The sequence below is a fragment of the Anabrus simplex genome, chromosome 2 (assembly GCF_040414725.1).
Source record: "Anabrus simplex isolate iqAnaSimp1 chromosome 2, ASM4041472v1, whole genome shotgun sequence".
Lineage (NCBI taxonomy): Eukaryota > Metazoa > Arthropoda > Insecta > Orthoptera > Tettigoniidae > Anabrus > Anabrus simplex.
The window spans coordinates 283,725,434-283,745,933 of record NC_090266.1 but is presented as its reverse complement, the minus strand read 5'-3'; the positions used below and the strand labels follow the sequence as shown (position 1 = coordinate 283,745,933).

General features: G+C 38.7%; 1 protein-coding gene across 4 annotated transcripts in view; it reads left to right on the top strand.

Moving 5' to 3' along the window:
• Positions 1-20,500, top strand: part of LOC136862776 (DNA-binding protein P3A2) — a 298,693-nt gene that overhangs the window by 73,533 nt on the left and 204,660 nt on the right. For all 4 annotated transcript variants that reach the window (XM_067139026.2, XM_067139028.2, XM_067139027.2 and 1 more), the window contains one exon: positions 7,051-7,184. In XM_067139026.2, coding sequence (XP_066995127.1) covers positions 7,074-7,184 — 111 coding nt within the window. In that variant the 5' untranslated portion in view covers positions 7,051-7,073. The remainder of the gene's footprint in view (positions 1-7,050; positions 7,185-20,500) is intronic.

Genomic DNA, 20,500 nt, shown 5'->3' with positions numbered 1-20,500 from the left:
ATGGGAAACCGAGGCAGCGAAGAGGAGAGAGGCTACTTTACGGAAGAGAAATTAGGTGGCTACCAGTACAGCATGCAGGACGTAAGAAAAGACCACGGAACAAGGAGTACAGATACCATTGTGGGAAATCTGGCAGAGACGGGAAGAAGAAAAATGAAAGCTTCAAACTCTATGCTCGGAGAAATGGAGCCAGGGATAGTGAGTTAAATCCCCATATTACTGAATATTGTTACCGAAGTCAAAGAGAAGACAAGTGAGACCAATAGTGAGCAATGGTCTAATGTAAACTGTACAGTATGTAAATGAACTTCATCTTAGTTAGAATTCATTGTGCCGGGCGAGTTGGCCGTGCGCGTAGAGGCGCGCGGCTGTGAAGCTTGCATCCGGGAGATAGTAGGTTCGAATTCCACTATCGGCAGCCCTGAAAATGGTTTTCCGTGGTTTCCCATTTTCACACCAGGCAAATGCTGGGGCTGTACCTTAATTAAGGCCACGGCCGCTTCCTTCCAACTCCTAGGCCTTTCCTATCCCATCGTCGCCATAAGACCTATCTGTGTCGGTGCGACGTAAAGCCCATAGAAAAAAAAAAGAATTCATTGTAAATAGTTTATAATTAACTTTAAGAGACTTTGAAGTCGCGGGACCAATGAACATAAAGAATAAGAAGACAAAGAAGTAGATTCAGAAGAGAACTTGTCCTGACTGACTGACTGATTCATTATAGCCGAGCCAAAACTACTGCACATAAAGAAATGAAATTTTGAGGATATATTCATATTAGGATGTAGGTGCTTGCTAAGAGAGGGTTTTTGGATATTCCTTCGCTAAGGGGGTGAAAAGGGGGATGAAATTTTAAAATAAATGTATCTACATCTCAAAACTTTAAAAGATCACAGACGTAAAAATTGGTATTTAGAATCTTCTTTAAAGATAAGGAAACACGTATTTTTTTGTTTTCATAAAGTCCCAATAGGAGGGGTGAAAAAGGGGTTGAATGCCTTTAATCAGGATACCGGTACTTATATCTCAGAAACTGAAGATATTAAAGAGCTGAAAATTGGTATTTTGATCTCTTTTAAAAATAAACACGTATTTTTTTTGTATTTCGAAAATCCAATTAATAGGGGGGTGAATTTTTAAAAGAGTGCATCTATATCTCAAAACTTTTAAAGTTTATAGATGTAAAAATTGGTATTTAGAATCTTCATTAAAAATAAACGAACACGATTTTTTTTGTTTTCGGAAAATCCCAATAGGAAGGGTGGAAAAGGGTGAAAATAGGTTGAATGCCTTTAATGAGGCTACTTATATTTCAGAACCTAAAGATATTACAGACGAAAATTGGTGTTTGGGATCTACTTTAAAAATAAAGAAAATGGTATTTTTTCGTTTTTGGAAAATCCAATTAATGGCGGTTAAACAGGAGTGAAAATTGGGGTGATTTTTACGAAAGACTATATATAATATCTGAGAAACGTAAAATGTTACAGACGTAAAAAGTGGGTATTTGGAATCTCCTGTATTTGTAAAGAAACATAGGTGATTTGTTTTTGGAAACTCCACTTAAGGGGAACTAAAAAGGGGTGAAATTTTAAAATGAGAATATCTACTGTATATCTCAAAAACTTAATATGTTACAGAAGTGAAAAATGGTATTTTTTATCTCTGTTAAAAATAAAGAAGCGTGTATTTTTAGTTTTCGGAAATACCACTTGGGTGGATTGGGGGGGGGGGGGGGGTAAAGTGACTGAAAATGGTGTTGAATTCTTTTAATTAGGCTATTGATATTTCAAAAATGAAGATGTTACAGACATGATATTTGATATTTGGATTCTGCTCTAAAAGTAAAGAAACACGTATTCTCGGAAAATCCAATGAAGGGGGGTGGGGGTGAAAGTATTGAAAAATTAATTGACTTAATTGTATGAGAATACAGACATCTAATAAAAACTAAAGTTGTTACAGACGTGAAAATTGGTATTTGGATCTTCTTTAAAAACAAAGAAAAACGCGTTTTGGGGGTAACCATCTCGGGAGGGGGGGGGGGGCGGCGGGAGTGAAAGGGAGTTGAATTCCTTTCATGAGGACACACAAATAAAAAACTGAAGAAGTTACAGAGTTACAGTCATGATGATTGGTACTTAGAACATCCTTTACTATTAAGGAAACAAGAATTTTTTGCCGGAAAATTCACTTCGGATTGGTGGGGAGGGGGGAAGCAGTGTAAAAGGAAGTGAATAAAGTGAATTATTTTTATGGGGATACTTATATCTCAAAACTGAAGGTAATAGACGTGAACATTGGTGTTTGGAATCTCCTTTAAACATAAAGAAACACTCCTTTTATTTTCTGGGGGAGAGGGGGGGGGGTAAATAAACTTAACGGCGGTGGGGTGTGAAAGGAGGTGAGACTAATTGATTTTACTGTTCATAATGTACTTATAAGGAGCCTCTGTTGCACAGGCGGCCTCCCACAACTGGGTTCCTTGGTTCAAATCCCGGTCACTCCATGTGATATTTGTGCTGGACTAAACGGAGACGGGACAGGTTTTTCTCCGGATACTCCGGTTTTCCCTGTCATCATTCATTCCAGCAACACTGTCCAATATTTCATTTCATTTGTCATTCATTGATCATTGCCCCAGAGGAGTACTTCGGCAGCTGGCACAATTCCTATTGTCGTCGCTAGATGGGGCTTTATTCATTCCCTTCCTGACCCTGTCGAATGACTGGAAACAGGCTGTAGACTTTCGATGTACTTATTCTGATCATTAACCGATCATTTTTAATCTTTCCTGGGTTCGTTTTCAGCAGCCATCTTTTCCTTCGGAGAACGTTTTTAGATTACAGTAGATTCTCCTGGCATATATATAAAAATTTAAACACATTTGAAATAAACGATAGGAATGAGATTGACCGTCAAATTGTTCACCTCTCTAATAAGGTCAATAATGCACGGAAGTATGTCATTCGTATCGCCAGAAATCCCGCACACTTGCCTGCACGCGACAGTTGTGCCGGTCACATTCTCAACAATGACAATGCCAGCAGATGTAATTGACCGCTAAGTAGGGGTCTTGCATCTTGCTGTGGGATCCAGAACATCTAATGATGATAATAATAATAATAATACCTATCTGTGTCGGTGCGACGTAAAGCCCCTAGCAAAAAAAAAATAAATAATAATAATAATAATAATAATAATAATATTATTCTGTACCATCTTCAAATGTGCGGACCGCGCTGGAAGCGGGTCCTGGACGGGTAATGACTAAGAATGCAGTCCGGCAACGGGTTCAGTACCGCCAAGGCACCCAAGAACACACTGCCGGATCTCCTGAAGGATTTGGTCTATAATACAAATGCTTATAGGAAAAGATGGCAAAGATTTAGTTACCCAACTGACCAGGTGGAATACCTGGACCTAGCCCGGGAAGTACGAAATCGATTGCTGGAAAGAAAGATTGAAAATAGGAGGAAACTTGCCGTAATCTATTAGAAAACGAGCCAGATCTCGAATTTTGGCGGATTCTCGCAGAAAACGAGTTAGATCGCGAATTTTGACGGATTATATATCTAAAACAATAAGCATTCAATGATAAATTTCAGTATAATACCGCAACGAAGCACGGGTATCTTGCTAGTAATACATAAATGCAATTACAGTATGAAGTTGTATTATGAATGCTATGTTATAAACTACGCAGGAGGGGATTGTTGAAAGTGTGATCGCTGTGGAGAGTTCTGAAATGGATGAATATGACCAGGATGAAGCAGGTGATGTTAACCCTAAGCCAAAACTTAGTGAAATTAAAGACCGTCTAAATATTGTCATTAATATGTTGAAGATAACAACGATGAAAACACCTTCATTTTACAAACATCTGAGGCATCTGCGTGAGTTAATTATTAAAGAAATTTATGTCAAAGGAAGACAACAGAAAATCAGCAGTTTCTTCAAACTGGTGTGGTCGGTGAAGGTGTGCCGTGATTGCCATGTTCTAATTCTGTACTGCACTAGTTATTCTGTATTTTGTAGGGCCTAATACTGTATTGCATTATATCTTGTATGCTAAAGTAACCTCTGTATTCCTTAAATTTAAAACACTGTACATGTTATTTTTACTGAATAGAGTGTTTAAGTAAGTATCATTGCTCATTTCATAAGTTACTTTTAATCCGGGCTTGCATTAATTCGGGCAACCTGAAGTCTCAATTAGTCCGGATTAATTAGGCTCTACTCTACTGTTCTATTTACCCCCTTTTGATCAGGTGAAATGTGCATTGCAATTACAGAACAACTTCACTAATGAAAATTACATAAAAATAATAATTGTTCAATAATAATAGTAATAATGAAAATAGGAGCTCTTATGAAATTTTATTTATATATTTCTATGCGATGAGACTGGCTCGGAAAGTGATGTTAGCGAAGATATTCAGTCACTTTGAATGATAACATCTACTAATGCACACTCTCAATAATATTGTACATTCTCTGGCTTAGACAGATAATACAACCATCTGTTGAAATACTCTTGTAACTAACACAGGAAGAAACACGATGCAGCCACCAGAATGCATGCATAGATCGTTCTCGAGTTTCAGTGAATTGTCAAACTTTACTACAGGCTATGCTCGCAGCGCAGCATGAATGTCATTATAGCCACTGCATTAGACTGGAATGAGTTATTATATAAAAATATAATTTGTTGGGTAGGCAACCCAGTTGTCAGAATTGTCTTGCATTTTGCGTAAATTTCTGGAGTTGGCAACCCGCTCGTCAAGAGTTGTTATCTGGTTTGCGTAGCTTTATCTGTTCGTTTCGCCCACGTGTTGTCGTAAAGTGTTTGCTGTCTGGTTTGGTCATCATGCCGTGGTTACTCGAAGCATTATAGGTTAGTTACGACGCCATTTTACTTTGGTTTCTTCCTGTCTTGAACAGCCTGATATGGTTTAGATAGTGGGAAGCATAAATTGTCACAAACGTAAATATATTGTGAGTATAAGGAATCTGAGGGGACCAGCAAAAAATGTTTTAAACAAAGAGAAAATATAAAATGCGGGAATGTAAAAGTGGGGTAATTCTGCATAAATTTCTCCAGGCTTATTAGTACCTACCTTTAAAGCTGTATGCCCTATTAAAAATCCACTAGAATGCCATAGTGCCAAGACTTATTGTGACCACCATAGGAGTGATTGGGTCTTCTATAACCTGATAATAGGCTATCTATATTTTACGTTAAAAGTACAAGACTCTTCATCCGCATCCTCAGGTGTATCAATATTTAAACACAGACTTGCAGTGTGTTTTGACTAGTCACCTTTTATAAAAGTTTTGTTATCTGTAGGTTTTCCATCATTATACACAGAATTACCTACCTACTTGTTGGCAGTATCAGAAGAATGTTGCAACGTTACCTATTTTCTCTAAGCGATGACTTCTGTGATGAAACATGAGCTCCACTGATACCACCTCTATATCCAGTAATAAAATCAGACTGTAAGTTCCATGGCTGAGGATGCTATGTAAATTAACACATTCATCGTCTGACTGCATGGAACTTGCAGTGTAGGTAAATTGCTGTACCAGAAGCATAACAGTAAAATTTTGCCATGTAATCAGGGTAGATTGGAAGGTTTTAGCCAGCCTGGTGAGATCAAACTCTGATGGAACTTTGAGCACCAAGCAAGTTGACTGTGTGGTTAGGGGTGCGCTGATGTGAGTTTGCATTTGGGAGGTAGTGGGTTCGAACTCCACTGATGGCAGCCCTGAAGATGATTTTCCGTGGTTTCCCATTTTCACACCAGGCAAATGCTGGGGCTGTTACCATAGTTAAGGCCACGGCCGCTTCCATCCAACTTCTAGCCCTTTCCAATCCCATTGTCGCCATAAGACCTATCTGTGTCGGTGCGACATAAAGCCAATTGTAAAAAGAAAAGGAACTTTGAGCCAAAAAGTCTACAGGAAGCCAACTTCCACAGATTGGTACATCCACTCCTCTTACTACTATCCACAAAAGAAGGGTGAACCATTCTGAACACACTGTTTATTACAGTCATAGCATTGTCGGGTACAGAATGTTGTGACTAAGAGAAGAAGCATTTAAACAGAGCTATCACATAGTATTCAAGAACATTCAGCGTGCTTTGAAGAAACAAGAACACCATTGCTTCGGGAAAATTGTCACTGACGGGAGGGGAACCTGACTTCCAAAGACTGCAGTACTGCCTTAAGATAGGAAATATATTTGGTGAACATGTCCCAAAGACTATTTTTAAGACACATAAAAATATATATTATCTATAGCGGGTGCAAGAGGCAATAGACCTACAGACTTCTGTAGTATACCATTTACAGAATAATTTGCCATAGAAAAGATAAAAACTAATTTATGCTGTACTAAAAGAACACATCATTCAAAGTTTCATGACACAGACATTTCACCTGTAACTAAACACTCTTCCAAGACCAAACATATTCTCTCTCTTGCAATAGACAAGATTTTAGTGGAGATGCCTTGGAATCTTATGGGGAAAAATCAGCGAAGTTATCAAAATCAAGAAACACCAAACAACATGAGGCACAAATGTTGTATACCATGCCGTAAAAAAAAAAAAAAAAAAAAAAAAAACATTCACCTCGGAGAAATAGAATATATAGCTTCTTAATTGAAAGATATTACTATTTGCTTTGGGTTTCACTACAAGTACTATGGAGCCGTCTGCCTGTTAGTAGCATATCTAGCTCTTTGAAATGTTAATTTGTGATGCTGTGTCCATAATTTTAATTTTGCATGTTACCATCTGATATGTTGCTCTGTAGCAGTATAATAGAAATCTTGGTTTCATGCATTTCATGTGTGGTTTGTAACACAAAAACAGCCATTTTCCTTGCTTTATCAGAACATCTCTCTTTGTTTCACAAGTTAGAATGAAGTGATTCTGGCTTAATTAGTCAGTTTTTGATCATATCATTTTTTACTATTTTGTTTTCCTCACTCAGTTTCACACACATTATATCGATACTATCATGGTATATTACTTCCAGGTCAACCTCCTTCAATTTGAAAAATGGCGGCTGCTCCTTGCTTAAGCAGTGTGACCGAGGAAGGAACAATGATATCGAATTTACCACTGCTCTTTGCTGATGGCTTTCCAGCATGCCTGGAGACTATTACAGAGGTAAGTGAGTTTAGACTTGGATATTCAGTATTATTTTTAATAATGTGACCTACTTACTTTCACCATTATTTCTCTTACATATAACTTAGTGTATATGATTTTTTTTTAAATGTTTTCAGAAAGTTCTAACATCCAAGTATGTTTAAGTTGCTATATTGATCATGTTCATTCTATCACATTTGCAGTTTGGGTTTGAGTACTATGGCTTTGGGTGCTCTTGAATTAATAATGAACTGTGTATTCAATCTCTTTATAGCCTACCAGTATTTAGTTTAGGAATCATCCTCAAAATTAAATTTAATGTAAATCATACTTTTTGTAATTTTTAACATGAGTGTATAGGTGGATAACTGGGGTTCATTAATAACGACAGCCGTTCGGGATTCTAAGCCTTCAAAACACAACTGGTCAATGCCTCTTTTGTCAGAAGGTTCCTTACCATTAAATTAGAGGGTTAGTTTAGTGGCTGTGATGTGTTGGCTTAGAGCTCAAGCCTTCGTTCCCAAGAAAACTGGCTTAGAGTGCTGAATAAGTAACTTAAGAATTGGATTTCATATTTGCTAAGGTTAACGGTTTACCTATAAAATTTGCAGGAAGTAGAACCTTCCTTGGGATTGAGGTTGCAGAAATGTTCTTTTCAGTTCAGTGGTCTCTTGGTGTAAACAAGAATGTAACTGACAAGTGGGATTCAGAACCTCAGTTGTCTTGAAATATCATGGTCAAAATAGTCGAGATGTGCCTTCAGCAACTACTGTGTTGTGCAGCAGCTGGTTTCCAAGCTCTTTTATGCAGGCTGCCAAGTTTACGCATACCTTCCCTTATGCCTGTTCTACGCATCAAATTTTTGTCAAATTCAAGACTTCGCAAGAATTTTCAATACTTGATGTCCTGAGAGTTCTTCAAAAGTCTTGAAAGTGAATTAGAACATGTCTTAATCAGCCAAAGAGTTGTCAAGTCTCGGACAGAATTGACCAGTGTAATTCGAGTATTAATGGTGTGCACTGGGCTCCTAGGCATTGTTGGGAATCAAAATGACAAACAAAAATGTCTTAATCTTCATAGCCAAGGAATGTTGCGTGTGTTTTACTTGTTAAGTATGAGCACATCCCTGCATATATTCATTGGGCTCTGTAGAGTCATCGTCATCATCATCACCATCCTCTTTTCCCTTTATCCAGCCTCTTCTGGGTCAGAGTATTTATGGCATTTCTCCACCTTCCTCCTTTCACCATTCCTCTTCCATCATTTTGTCCCTGTCCAGGTTTCTTCTTCTTGCACTCCTCTTTACTGAATCGATCCACCTTGTTCTAGGTGTCCCTTTCGCTCTCTTTCCTTTGAACTTCATCTCCATCATCTGGTTTGGTATTTTTTTCTCATCCATCCTCTTTACATGTCTAAACCATCTTAGTTTATGCCTATCAATTATTGTCTCATTTTTAGGTTTTCTATTCCGACTTCCTTTTTAAAATCTTTGCTTCTCACTCTGTGTTTCCTTGTCTTTCCTATCATACTTTGTAGGTATTTAATTTTGCTGGCTTGAATTCTATTCTCCTCCCTACTTGTCATTGTCCAGGTCTCAGCTGAACACATCGATATGGGTGCATAATACACTTTATACATTCTCTCTTTACATTCCTTACTCCAGGCAGGGTTCTTTACACTCTGGTAGAATGCATTGTCCTGTTGCACCCTCTTGCTAATCTCCATGACCAGCCTAGCATTCTGATTAATTCACTCCCTAGGTATTTGAAACTTTCTACAATTTGAAGGCTTTGACTACCAGTTTTCACAATGCCTTTCCCTTGTCTTTCTCCTCTTGATATTGCTATGCTCTTGCTTTTCTTTGCCGGGCTGAGTGGCTCAGGTGGTTGAAGCTCTGGCCTTCTGACCCCAGCCTGGCAGGTTCGATCCTGGCTCAGTCGGATGGTATTTGAAGGTGCTCAAGTTTGTCAGCCTCGTTTCGGTAGGTTTACTGGCATGTAAAAGAACTCGTGCGGGACTAAATTGTAGCACCTCGGAGTCTCCGAAAACCATAAAAGTAGTTAGACATATAGCCAATATTAATATTTGCTTTTCTCTGTGCTGATTTTCATACCATACCTTTTTATTTTCTCTTTCAGCGCACCTATTTGTTCTTGTACTTCTTTGCTGTTCATGTCGCAGACTACCGTATCATCTGCAAATAGGCCTAGTAATAATTTCATCTCGCTGTTCCCATGTGTTTCCTTTGTCTCCTTTACAATTTCATCTATAACCATTAGAAACAAAAGAGGTGACAGCACACTCCCCTGTTTAGTCCAGTTTCATTTCTAAATCTGAGCTTCTGTGGCACAGGTGGCAGTAGCCGGCCTCTCACCACTGGGTTCCGTGGTTCAAATCCCAGTCGCTCCATGTGAGATTTGTGCGGGACAAGGCAGAGGCAGGGCAGGTTTTTCTCTGGGTACTCTGGTTTTCTCTGTCATCTTTCATTCCAGCAACACTCTCCAAATATCATTTCATTTCATCTGTCAGTCATTAATCATTGCCCTAGAGGAGTGTGACAGGCTTCGACAGCTGGCACAATTCCTATCCTCGCCGCTAGATGGGGGCTTCATTCATCCCATTCCTGAACCGATCGAATGACTGGAAACAGGCTATGGATTTTCATGTTCATTTCTGAACCATTCCGTCTTTTCAACAAGCCTGTATGTTGCCAACGCAGTTGTACATTGCTAGCACCATTTGTACAATTTGTGCTCCCAGTCTATTTTTGACCATGGCTTCCCAAACCTTGTGCATGGGAACACTATCTTATGCCTTTGTTAGATCTATGAATGTCATGACCAGATCCTTTCCATATTCCCAATTCTTTTCCATTAATTGCCTCATGGTGAAGATTGGGTCCACTGTAGACTTTCCACTTCTAACGCCATACTGTTCCTCTTGCAATTCTCCTTTACCTTTCTTCTCATTCTCCTCTGTAATATTCTTTCCAGTATTTTTCCACTTCAGATAAGAGTGTGATTCCCCTAGAGTTATCGCATACTCTTATTTGTCCCCCTTCTTAAAGACTTGTATTATTATTCCCTTTCACCAGTCTTCTGGCACAAGTTTCTGTTTCCATATGCACTTTAACAAACTGCACACCCATTGTAGTCCAACAGATCCAGCAGCCGTTGTTTCCTCACAAATTTCATCCATCCCTCATGCCTTCCCCATTTTCATTTTATGGACTCCTAATTTTAGTCTATTGTTACATCATTGTTATATCATCTTCTACTGTTGAGTCGTCACACTGTATTACTACCATCTCACATTCAGCAGTTAATCAAAATACTCCTTCCATCTTCTCTTTATTTCTTCTTGATGTGTTATCAACTTTCCACTTTCTTCAGCTTTGTAAAATCTCTTACTTCGTATAATTCCGTACAGCATTCTTTTACTGCTAAGCTCCATCCGTTTCCAACTTTTGTGTAAATTCTTCCCAACTTTTCTCCTACCAATTTCTTAAATTTCCTTGAATTGGCTACAAAAGTTAGAACATCAGCTGTAGAGGGACAGGACGAACTGGAAGAGGCTCGTAAACACCTGCACCCGCCTTGCTAGAGTGGAAAATCGATGATGATTATGATCAAGATACTTCCTTTTGCTTTCTCTTTATCTCTTACTGCTTCTCTCACCTTCTCATTGCACCACAGTGTCTCCTTTTCTTTCTATCTTTCACTCTCGTCGATGTTCTACCACAGGCACTCGCTGCCCGACTTACAAATGCCCTTTAGAAGTTGGACCATTCATCTTCCACATTTCCTATTTCAGTAACTGGAATTTGTTGTTTCAGTCTCCATAAATTCTTCCTGTATATTCCTATCTTTTAATTTCAACTCTCTCATTTTTGCTAACACAATGGAATGAATATCCTGCTAAAGCTGTTACATCCATAGTTATTGATTTGTCTTTTCCACTAGAAAGTAATCAATTACTCCATAGAGTATCACAGTAAATTGAAGAAAACAACAGCGTATGAAGAGATTAAAAGAGAAATACCTGTAAGTAAATGCTATCAGCAATATTCAATTTATGACTGTCTTCGTATAATATTATTATATAATTCCTAATTTTTCATGTAATAAAGATATGATTTTCCATTGCATTGCTATAATTTTTATTAAATTCATGAGAAGATTCAATATAACATCTGCAATTGATGCTATGGTAGTAAATACATCGAAAAAAATATGTTGAAGGTAACCACATTAATCTTTTCCCCATGTAAATTATGCTTTATTGATTATTTCTCTTCTTTTTAAGAACTTTCCAAGAACCACAACTGCTTCTTGCCTTCCCTCCATTAAAAAAAAAAAAAAAAAAAAAAATGCTATCAGATCTTGCCAAATCTTGTCAGACCTTCAGCAATGTTGAATAGTCTTTGACAAGATTTCACAAATTTTCTTGTGAAGTATTGAATTGAAAGGAAACTAATTGTGTACAACAAGTATTAGGCACTGCATATGCAAACATTCTGGGAACAGCGCACTGTAATGTAGCCAGAATGCTGACCGATGAATGCACATGGCTAAGTGTACACTCACTTTTTGGCAGTTATTCAGACATTCTACTTTTAAGAAAACAAGTAATGTAATTTCAGGGTGCCTAAACAACTTAAATTGTGTCCAGCCTTTTCACTTTTGCATTATTGAAAAGGGTAGCAGAAGAAGTAATGAGTAACAGACGAAGACATAAAAAAAAAAAAAAATTCCAGTTGATATTCTTAAGAATCAACCTAAAGAAACTTCAAATCATCATCACTTTCTGGATATTCTTAACATTAATGGTAATTATTATCTCCATGAGTTTATACCCTGTAACCAAGGTTATCTGGTTTAAATCATGCTTTAAACTATTTTCCTTAAGCACTGCACTTTATTTTCGCTACTTCCTAATTCGGAGCAATGACTCTTCAAGTTTAAACAACTTTTAGCTATTTACTGAATGGCACTTGTCCATTGTTAGACCAATATCCAGCCAGTGCCGGTTGTACTAGTTCATATCCTTTTTGCTTGTGTTGTGACCTAGTTCTGAACTGATGTTGTAAGATAAGTGGTTGGAAAAAAGACGTTTGAGATACAAAATGAGACCAGAAGTGACTGTTGAACGAAGTGCGGATATGACTTGGAAGGCCAGGTACAGAGAAATGCAAAGAAGCCAACTGTGGTGGTGAAAGTATGATATTAATTTAATTTTGATATATTAGTTTAGCATTAAAAGTTCCTTGTTAGGTTTTCTGACATTAAATCTTAAGCTAATGTCCACTTCTTTAAATCTTCAATCATTTTATTTTCCTTGTATTTGTATCATGATTTTTTTTTAACTTCTAACAAAAACATACTAGCTCCCTGAAAAGCAAGGTGCTAAAAATATTTAGTAGGAGTTTATTTTATTTTTATGAAGTCCTGTTGAAATATTTTGCCATTTTGTGTCTTTCGATCAAATCCAAACAAACAGGCCTGGTACTTTTTGTCAACAAATGTTTACAAAAGAAAGTATTTTATCATCCTTTAAATATTATCTAGAAGATATAACCATGTATTTTTTCTTTGATTTTTCCATCAGAGCCCCTGTCAAGCAAGAAAAACAAAGTGTCCTAGACTTCGTCTTCATTGGATTTGTTTGTATTGAAAAACCACACCTGAAGAGAAACATTCATTAGATTTACAAGTAGCTCAATAGGCATATGCCTGCAATACTGAATTTTTCAGTGTGGAACACCCTTCATTTCTCCAGTAATGCAACTACTACGTCCTAGGCCCTGTTTTATAAAACGTCTTTCACTAATATTATTAGTAAGAATCCAATAATATTAACTAATAATATTAGTATTATGTTTCATAGAGTTATTAGCTAATAGTATTAGTAATTAGTTTATGAGTCAAAATTATTATTAGATATTCGTAATAATATCAGTAAATTGTTTCATAGACAACATGACTAATAAAAGTTACTCATATTATTGGGATTATTTCCGTGAGTGTATTTTGACTCATAATCAAATTTATTAGTGAAACCAAGGTGAGTGGTATTTTAATATTTTGGCATTAAATCGTGAAGATCAGTGAAATGGTTGACTGATTCAAATAGTGATGAAGAACTAGTGTAGGTATTCACCGTTTAGTAAATGTTAGGCCAAGAACAGCCTGTACTGGTATGTAACAAGCATACGAATACAATGAGAGATTGATTGATTGTTTTATTTATTTATTTACTTATTTATTTATTTGTTGGTTTATTTATTTATTTATTTATTTATTTATTTATTTATTTATTTATTTATCAGTGGCAAAGTTAGGGCTCGTGGCCCTCTCTTACACTTAGGGCCTGTACTACGACTGTCAGGTAAACAGCCAGATATGTAGGCTGCAGTTTTGCAAACTAGAAGTTAATTATTTTCTTGCGTACTACCAACGGATTTTAACGACGGTATTGTAATGCTGAAGCTGTAGTAACATTTTTATTGGGTTGGTGAAAAGGTTATTGAAAATATAGTGATATTTAGCGCGGTGGTATACGTGTTCCCTGGTGTTTTCGTTTGTCTAGCTCTATTCCTTTTGAAATTGTATTACTAGAATCCAATATCAGACTCTTCTTAAGCTATAATGTGGAAGATCAGGTCAAAAACAGAATTAGGACTGAAATCTACACATATGAAGAAATGTTAAAATTAATTAACTGTATAACGAAACTGAAAGTGTTACAGAAAATAAAAAGACTGAAAATGTAACCTGGACGCAACAGTTAAGATTCAGGTATGTATCTTTTTTGTCTAGTACTATTTACGAGAATGCGCGTTACAGCGAAGGTAAAATTTATATTCGTAATTAATGCCACTGATGCAGCGTAGGGTCATCAATTTTATTATTGATTCAATTTATTGTTTGCTCATTGAATAAGTAGTTAGTTTCTTTCTTTTCAGTACGGTGTGAGAATAGTAACTGGCAAGCATTTATCTCACTTTAGTGTAAATACTTAGTAGCAAGTTGTTATGAAGTCAAAGAAATATAACCTCCATAACATTCTTATTCGATGGACGAATCGCCATGAACGTCGTGTAACTTCACTCCATATGTGCGTCACGGACAGATTTGGAATAGAACCCACGCTTTTGACTTACATTCTAATGATTAGACAATGTGTACTATCACCTCTAGTACCCTACCGACTAACATTTAGAAGGTAAAAAAAATGTAAAACAGTTGGGGCTCGAACCCACAAAGAACCATATAGCAGCAAGCAATGCTGCCCTGACGACCACGGCTATCCATGAAGCTTGCTGAAGACTTGCTTGTGTGCAACTCATATACTGAGTAGCAACAACTTGCTAGCTTGGAAAATCTTTAATAATTTTGTGATAGCTGGACAGGAAGCATGCTATACTTTATAAATATATACATAGATTACATTGTAACAACTTAATTTCGTACGGCATCATGCAGATGTAGATTCATCTTGATGTGTAGCCATCTTGATTCTTACAGTAGCGTCCCCGAAATGATCGAGAGTCCCAGATAAGAGCATTAACTGCCTCTACGACTTCGGCGTAGCTAACCTCGAGAATATTCTCCCAGATTGCGCATAAACGAAAGTCGTACTACGCGTTTTCAACTGAACTTGCAGATAAATGTGCAAACTGCCAGATAAATTTGAATCGCACTTTTATCTGGCTGCCGTAGTACAGGCCCTTAACCACATAATTAATCTACAGATAATACATATATAAAAGAAATGTACTATTCTATCATAAAATCAAAGATAAGCTAAAAATTACGGATTTGGACAACATATAATGAAGAATGAAAGCAGAGTTCAACAAATAAAACAGAATAAAATTCGGAGTGTATAGATAATGAAGTCATAATGAAAAAGTAAGATACAAACTGGAAAAATAAGCAATGCATAAAGAGAACACAATAAGTAATAATGTAAATGGAAATATAAGTATGGCCATAAAAGTGATTGTTCCGGCCTAGCTATGGCTAGACCACCTAGTTGCTCGCTACCACTTCCTAGGACAGATAGCAGCACCCTTCAGCACCCAGCCGGAAGTGGTTGGGATGGAAGGGGATGAGAGACTGTTATGCTTGGGTGCCTCGTGCGTGAGGAGACGGGAACATGTGACTGACTGTTATCGAGGGCATCTGCCCATCAATACGCAGTATTATGTATTTATAATGTGTTATACTAGTGTCTTAAATGTAATAAATGTTGTTATTTAATCAAGTGAGTGAATTACATTCAAAACATGATGGTCCTCCGGGCCGGATTATCTACACCACGAGGACCTCGTGAAAGCAGTGTGGCGTGTAGTTAGTTTCAACAGTCACATGGAAATACTTGGAAGTTCACTTTAATGATATCATCTGGCAGTACCAGGTTCGATGTTCCAGCACCAGAGGTAAACTAAACTGAGAAGGCAGGTCAGTACTATTCATTTAAGGCTTTCCTTTTCTCCTTGTTATTGTCTTACCCCCTCCATCAAGGAATCTTCAACAAGGCAAAAGCTTCTTAAGCAGAGGTCGCGATTCAAAGCGCAACTTACCCGCTCGGAAACTTTTGTTGAGAATTTCATCGCTCAACAACATTCGAATTCGCATGAAATTAAACTGCGATACGAAGACATGAGTGCATTAATGTCGAAGTTTGATGACGTGCAGTCAGAATTAGAATTAGGAGACGCTGAAAACTAGCAAGCTCATGATCAGGCGCGTGCCGAATTCGAAACCAAATACTACAAGGTAAAGGGCGAAATGAATAAAATAATAGCGAACCTTGAAGAATCATCACGCGACACGGTAGATTCAGGAAGAACTCAGGTCAGCAGTGTCGCGAGTTTAAAGTTACCGGCTATTAACATTCCACATTTCGATGAAAAATACGAAAACTGGCTCTCATTCTCGGACAGTTTTCAAGTTATGATTCATAACAACAATAATCTGCCAAGTGTCCAGAAATTTCACTACTTAGCATCTGTTCTCAAGGGCCCAGCCAGCCAATTAATTCAAAATTTACCCATCACAGAGGCAAATTATGAGGTAGCGTGGAAAATGTTGAAGGACAGATTTGAGAACAAGAAACTAATAGCAGCTACTCATGTTAAGGCACTCTTAACTTTAAAATCAGTCTCCAGTGAAACAGCCACAGAACTGTTACGGTACTCTAACACTTTTAATAGTCATTTGAATGCACTCAAGGCCCTAGAACTTTACATTCCACTGCATGAAGTTATTTTGACTCAACTGTATGCTCAAGGACTTGATGCTTGTACTAGACGAGACTGGGAATTATCACAAGCAGACACTCGGGTTCCATCACTTGATGACTTGCTGTCATTTGTTGAGCACAAACGGCAAGCTCTGGAGAACTTCCATAGCTCACAGCACACTGCACCATCGCACAGACAACAAGCTGACAGAAATAAGCCTAAACCTCAAGGGGATACTCAACCACGTTACACTTACACCACTACCAGTCTCATAAAGTGTCCCTGCTGTCATGGTAATCACCCGATATTTAAATGTGAAGGGTTTGCAGCTCTGAGTGTGGAAGATAGACAAAGAAGGGTTAAAGAAATGGACTTATGTTTTAACTGTTTGTGTACACAGCATTCTGCCAAACAGTGCAAATCATGTGTCTGTAAATTATGTAGTAGGAAGCATCACACCTCATTACATAATCCATCAGGTAGAGAGGGAGGTACAGCCCATCAAACTGCATCCAACTCCTCTCACACATACTGCAATACAAGAGACCCTGAAGGGGTTCTGCTGTCCACTTCCATGGTCAAGGTACTAGATTCTAGGGGGCAAATGCAGGTCTGCCGGGCACTTCTTGACAGTGGCAGCCAGGTTAATCTTTGCACTGAAAGTCTAGCACAACGATTAGGCCTTAAGAAAATGAAGAATCCCATACCAATCAGCGGCATAAATGATTCCATTTCTCAATCAAGGTACAGTGTTCAGTTAGAATTGCAATCCACTGTAAGTAACTTCACTGTGAGTATGACTTGCTCTGTCTTTCCACGTATCACAGGTAACATGCCCAGTAGTTACATTCAGCATGAGCGTTGGAACTTGCCCACTGATTTGAAGCTCGCTGACCCCAAGTTCTTCCAGCCAGGCGACATTGAATTGTTAATAGGCGCAGAACATTTCTTTTCATTACTGAAACCTGGGCGCAGAACTCGATCACCAGATTATCCTATCCTTCAAGACACTGAACTAGGATGGATTGTTGCTGGACACTACCATCGTAGGGAAGAGAAAAATCCTACTCTAACTACATGTTTCTTGAAGTCAGAGGACTGTTAGACACCCAACTACAACGGTTCTGGGAAATAGAAGAGCTTTCGTCACGAGTCATGACAAGAGAAGAGAGAGCCACTGAAAAACACTTTACAGAGAATACTACTAGGGATGCTACAGGTAGATTCATAGTTCGCTTACCCCTCAAGCAGAAACCTGAGGTTCTGGGAAACTCCTTCAATCATGCCATGTCAAGACTAATTCAATTAGAACGGCGTTTCAGCAGGCAGCCCTCACTTAAGCATGAGTACTCTAATTTTCTTCACGAGTATGAGGCGATGGGGCATATGGTTAAGGTGGATACATCTACTCAGTCAGGGAATGAAGGTGGAAGCTATTATCTACCCCATCATCCAGTTTTTAAGCTTAGTAGCTCGACTACCAAAACTAGGTTGTATTTGATGCATCTTCTAAAACTTCTAACAACATTTCATTGAATGACATATTAATGGTTGGAACGACAATACGACAGGATCTTTACTCTATCATTCTAAGATTCAGAATGCATACCTTTGCCTTCACCACAGATATTGCTAAAATGTATCGGCAAGTCATGGTTCATGCAGATGATAGGAAACTTCAGCGGATTATCTGGAGGGAATCACCTAGGGACCCACCCTCTCACTATGAACTGACAACTGTAACATATGGTATAGCATCAGCACCCTTCATAGCTACCAGATGCCTGCAGCAACTTGCTGAAGATGAAGAATCGAGGTTCCCCAGAGCAGCACAAGTTGTTCGCAGAGATTTTTATGTTGACGATTTATTAAGCGGCTGTGACGATATCCAGGATGCTCTTCAGTTGCAGTCTGAAATTATTAATTTACTAGAGAGTGGAGGATTCCACTTCAGGAAATGGTGTTCAAACTACCCAGCATTACTAGAAGCAGTTTCAGAAGAGGACAGGGAAACCCAGCTGCCTTTAAGTCTTGATGAAGGCACTAGCGTGAAATCTTTAGGCCTATTATGGCATCCAGTTACTGATCATTTTCTCATTTGTGGCAATCTGTATTCAGACAGTCCCTATCATGCGGACTCTCATGTAACTAAACAAAAGGTCTTATCTGTTATTGCATCAATATTTGATCCACTTGGGTTGGTCAGCCCTTTGGTAATTTCTTACAAGGTTTTTATGCAGAAACTTTGGCTAGTCAATCTGAACTGGGATGACAGACTACCATCTCAACTAGTCAGAGAATGGGAAGAACTTCACTTTAAGCCACAGGCAGTAAGAGAATTTTATATTGAGCGGTTAGTCACATGTAAGGGACCCCCTGTTGATATACAAATTCATGGTTTTTCTGATGCTTCAGAACAAGCTTATGGAGCTTGTCTTTATGTACGGTCTGTCGACAAAGGGGGACAGACCTGTGTCAGATTATTATGTTCTAAATCCAGGGTAGCACCAGTGAAGAAACTGACACTACCAAGACTTGAACTGTGTGGAGCGCTACTACTTGCCCGACTACTCCACAAGACCCTTCCAGCTTTGTCTCTGCCAGTCAGCAAGCTGTACCTGTGGACAGACTCCACTGTTGTCTTAGCCTGGATCGCATCTCCTGCTACTCGCTGGAAAACATTTGTGGCCAACCGAGTCTCTTCAGTTCAAGAATACACTCACAAGGCAGAATGGAGACATGTTCCTACCAGTTGTAATCCAGCAGATTTAATATCCAGAGGTGTTGCTCCAGGACAACTGCCACTGAATCATGGCCAGACACAATCTCAGCCCATGCAGAAGAGGAACTACCTCAGTCACGAAGCACACTTCCTGTAGTCATGTTGATAGGTACAAACTGGGATGAACTTATGCTGAAGTACTCGTCACTGTCCCGACTGTCTCGAGTTACTGCATATTGTTGGCGATTTATTCACAATAGTGCCAATCCTCAAGACAAGTGGTTAGGGATATTAAGTACACAAGAGCTGCATATGGCCTTGCACTCCTGTATCAAAATTGCACAACAAGTGTGTTACGCTCAAGAGATAGCCAGTCTCAACTCTAAGTGTTGCATTTCAAGGAAGAGTAAAATTGCAGATTTACATCCTTTCTTAGATGATAAGGGAATGCTAAGGGTAGGAGGAAGACTAGTAAATTCAAAACTACCTTATGACACTAAGCAGCAGCTTATCCTTCCTCCCCAGCATGCTCTCACAAACCTTGTTGTGATGGCAGAACACATTAGGCTTTTACGTGCAGGTGCTCAATTAGTAATTGCATCATTAAGAGAAAGATTCTGGATTCCCACGGCTAGGGCAGTTGTTCGAAGAGTTATCCACAAGTGCCTGACCTGTTTTAGATTCAAGGCGTCAACAGCTGAACAGCTGATGGAACAGCTCCCTGTTACCAGAGTGCAACAGAGTCGCCCATTTCTTAATGTAGGAACTGATTATACTGGTCCTTTCTTCGTCAAGAGGGGAAATGTGAGAAGCAAACAGACAACGAAGAGCTACATTGCATTGTTCATCTGTCTGGCTACCAAGGCTCTTCACCTGGAGGTGGTGAGTGACCTCTCTACTGATGCCTTTATGGCAGCCCTGAGGAGATTCATAGCTCGACGTGGGAAATGCTCCATCATCTATAGTGATAATGGGACTAACTTCATTGGTGCCATAGAAGAATGCAGGATCTCCAAAAACTATTCCTTTCAACCAGCTTTTGTGAAGAGATAAGGAATTCATTAGCGATGGAAGGCATCACGTGGCACTTTATACCTCCCAGCTCTCCACACTTTGGCGGACTGTGGGAAGCAGCTGTCAAGTCCATGAAGTACCACTTGAGAAGAGTTGCGGGTAATGCGCTACTGACATTTGAGGAGCTACATACCCTTACTGCACAGATAGAAGCCTGTCTTAATTCTCGCCCCCTATCTGCCTTATCTAATGACCCCAGTGACCTTAATTATTTATCACCTGCTCACTTCCTAATTGGTGCCCCCCTTACAACCATTCCTGAGCCTGACATTACTGACCTGCCCATCA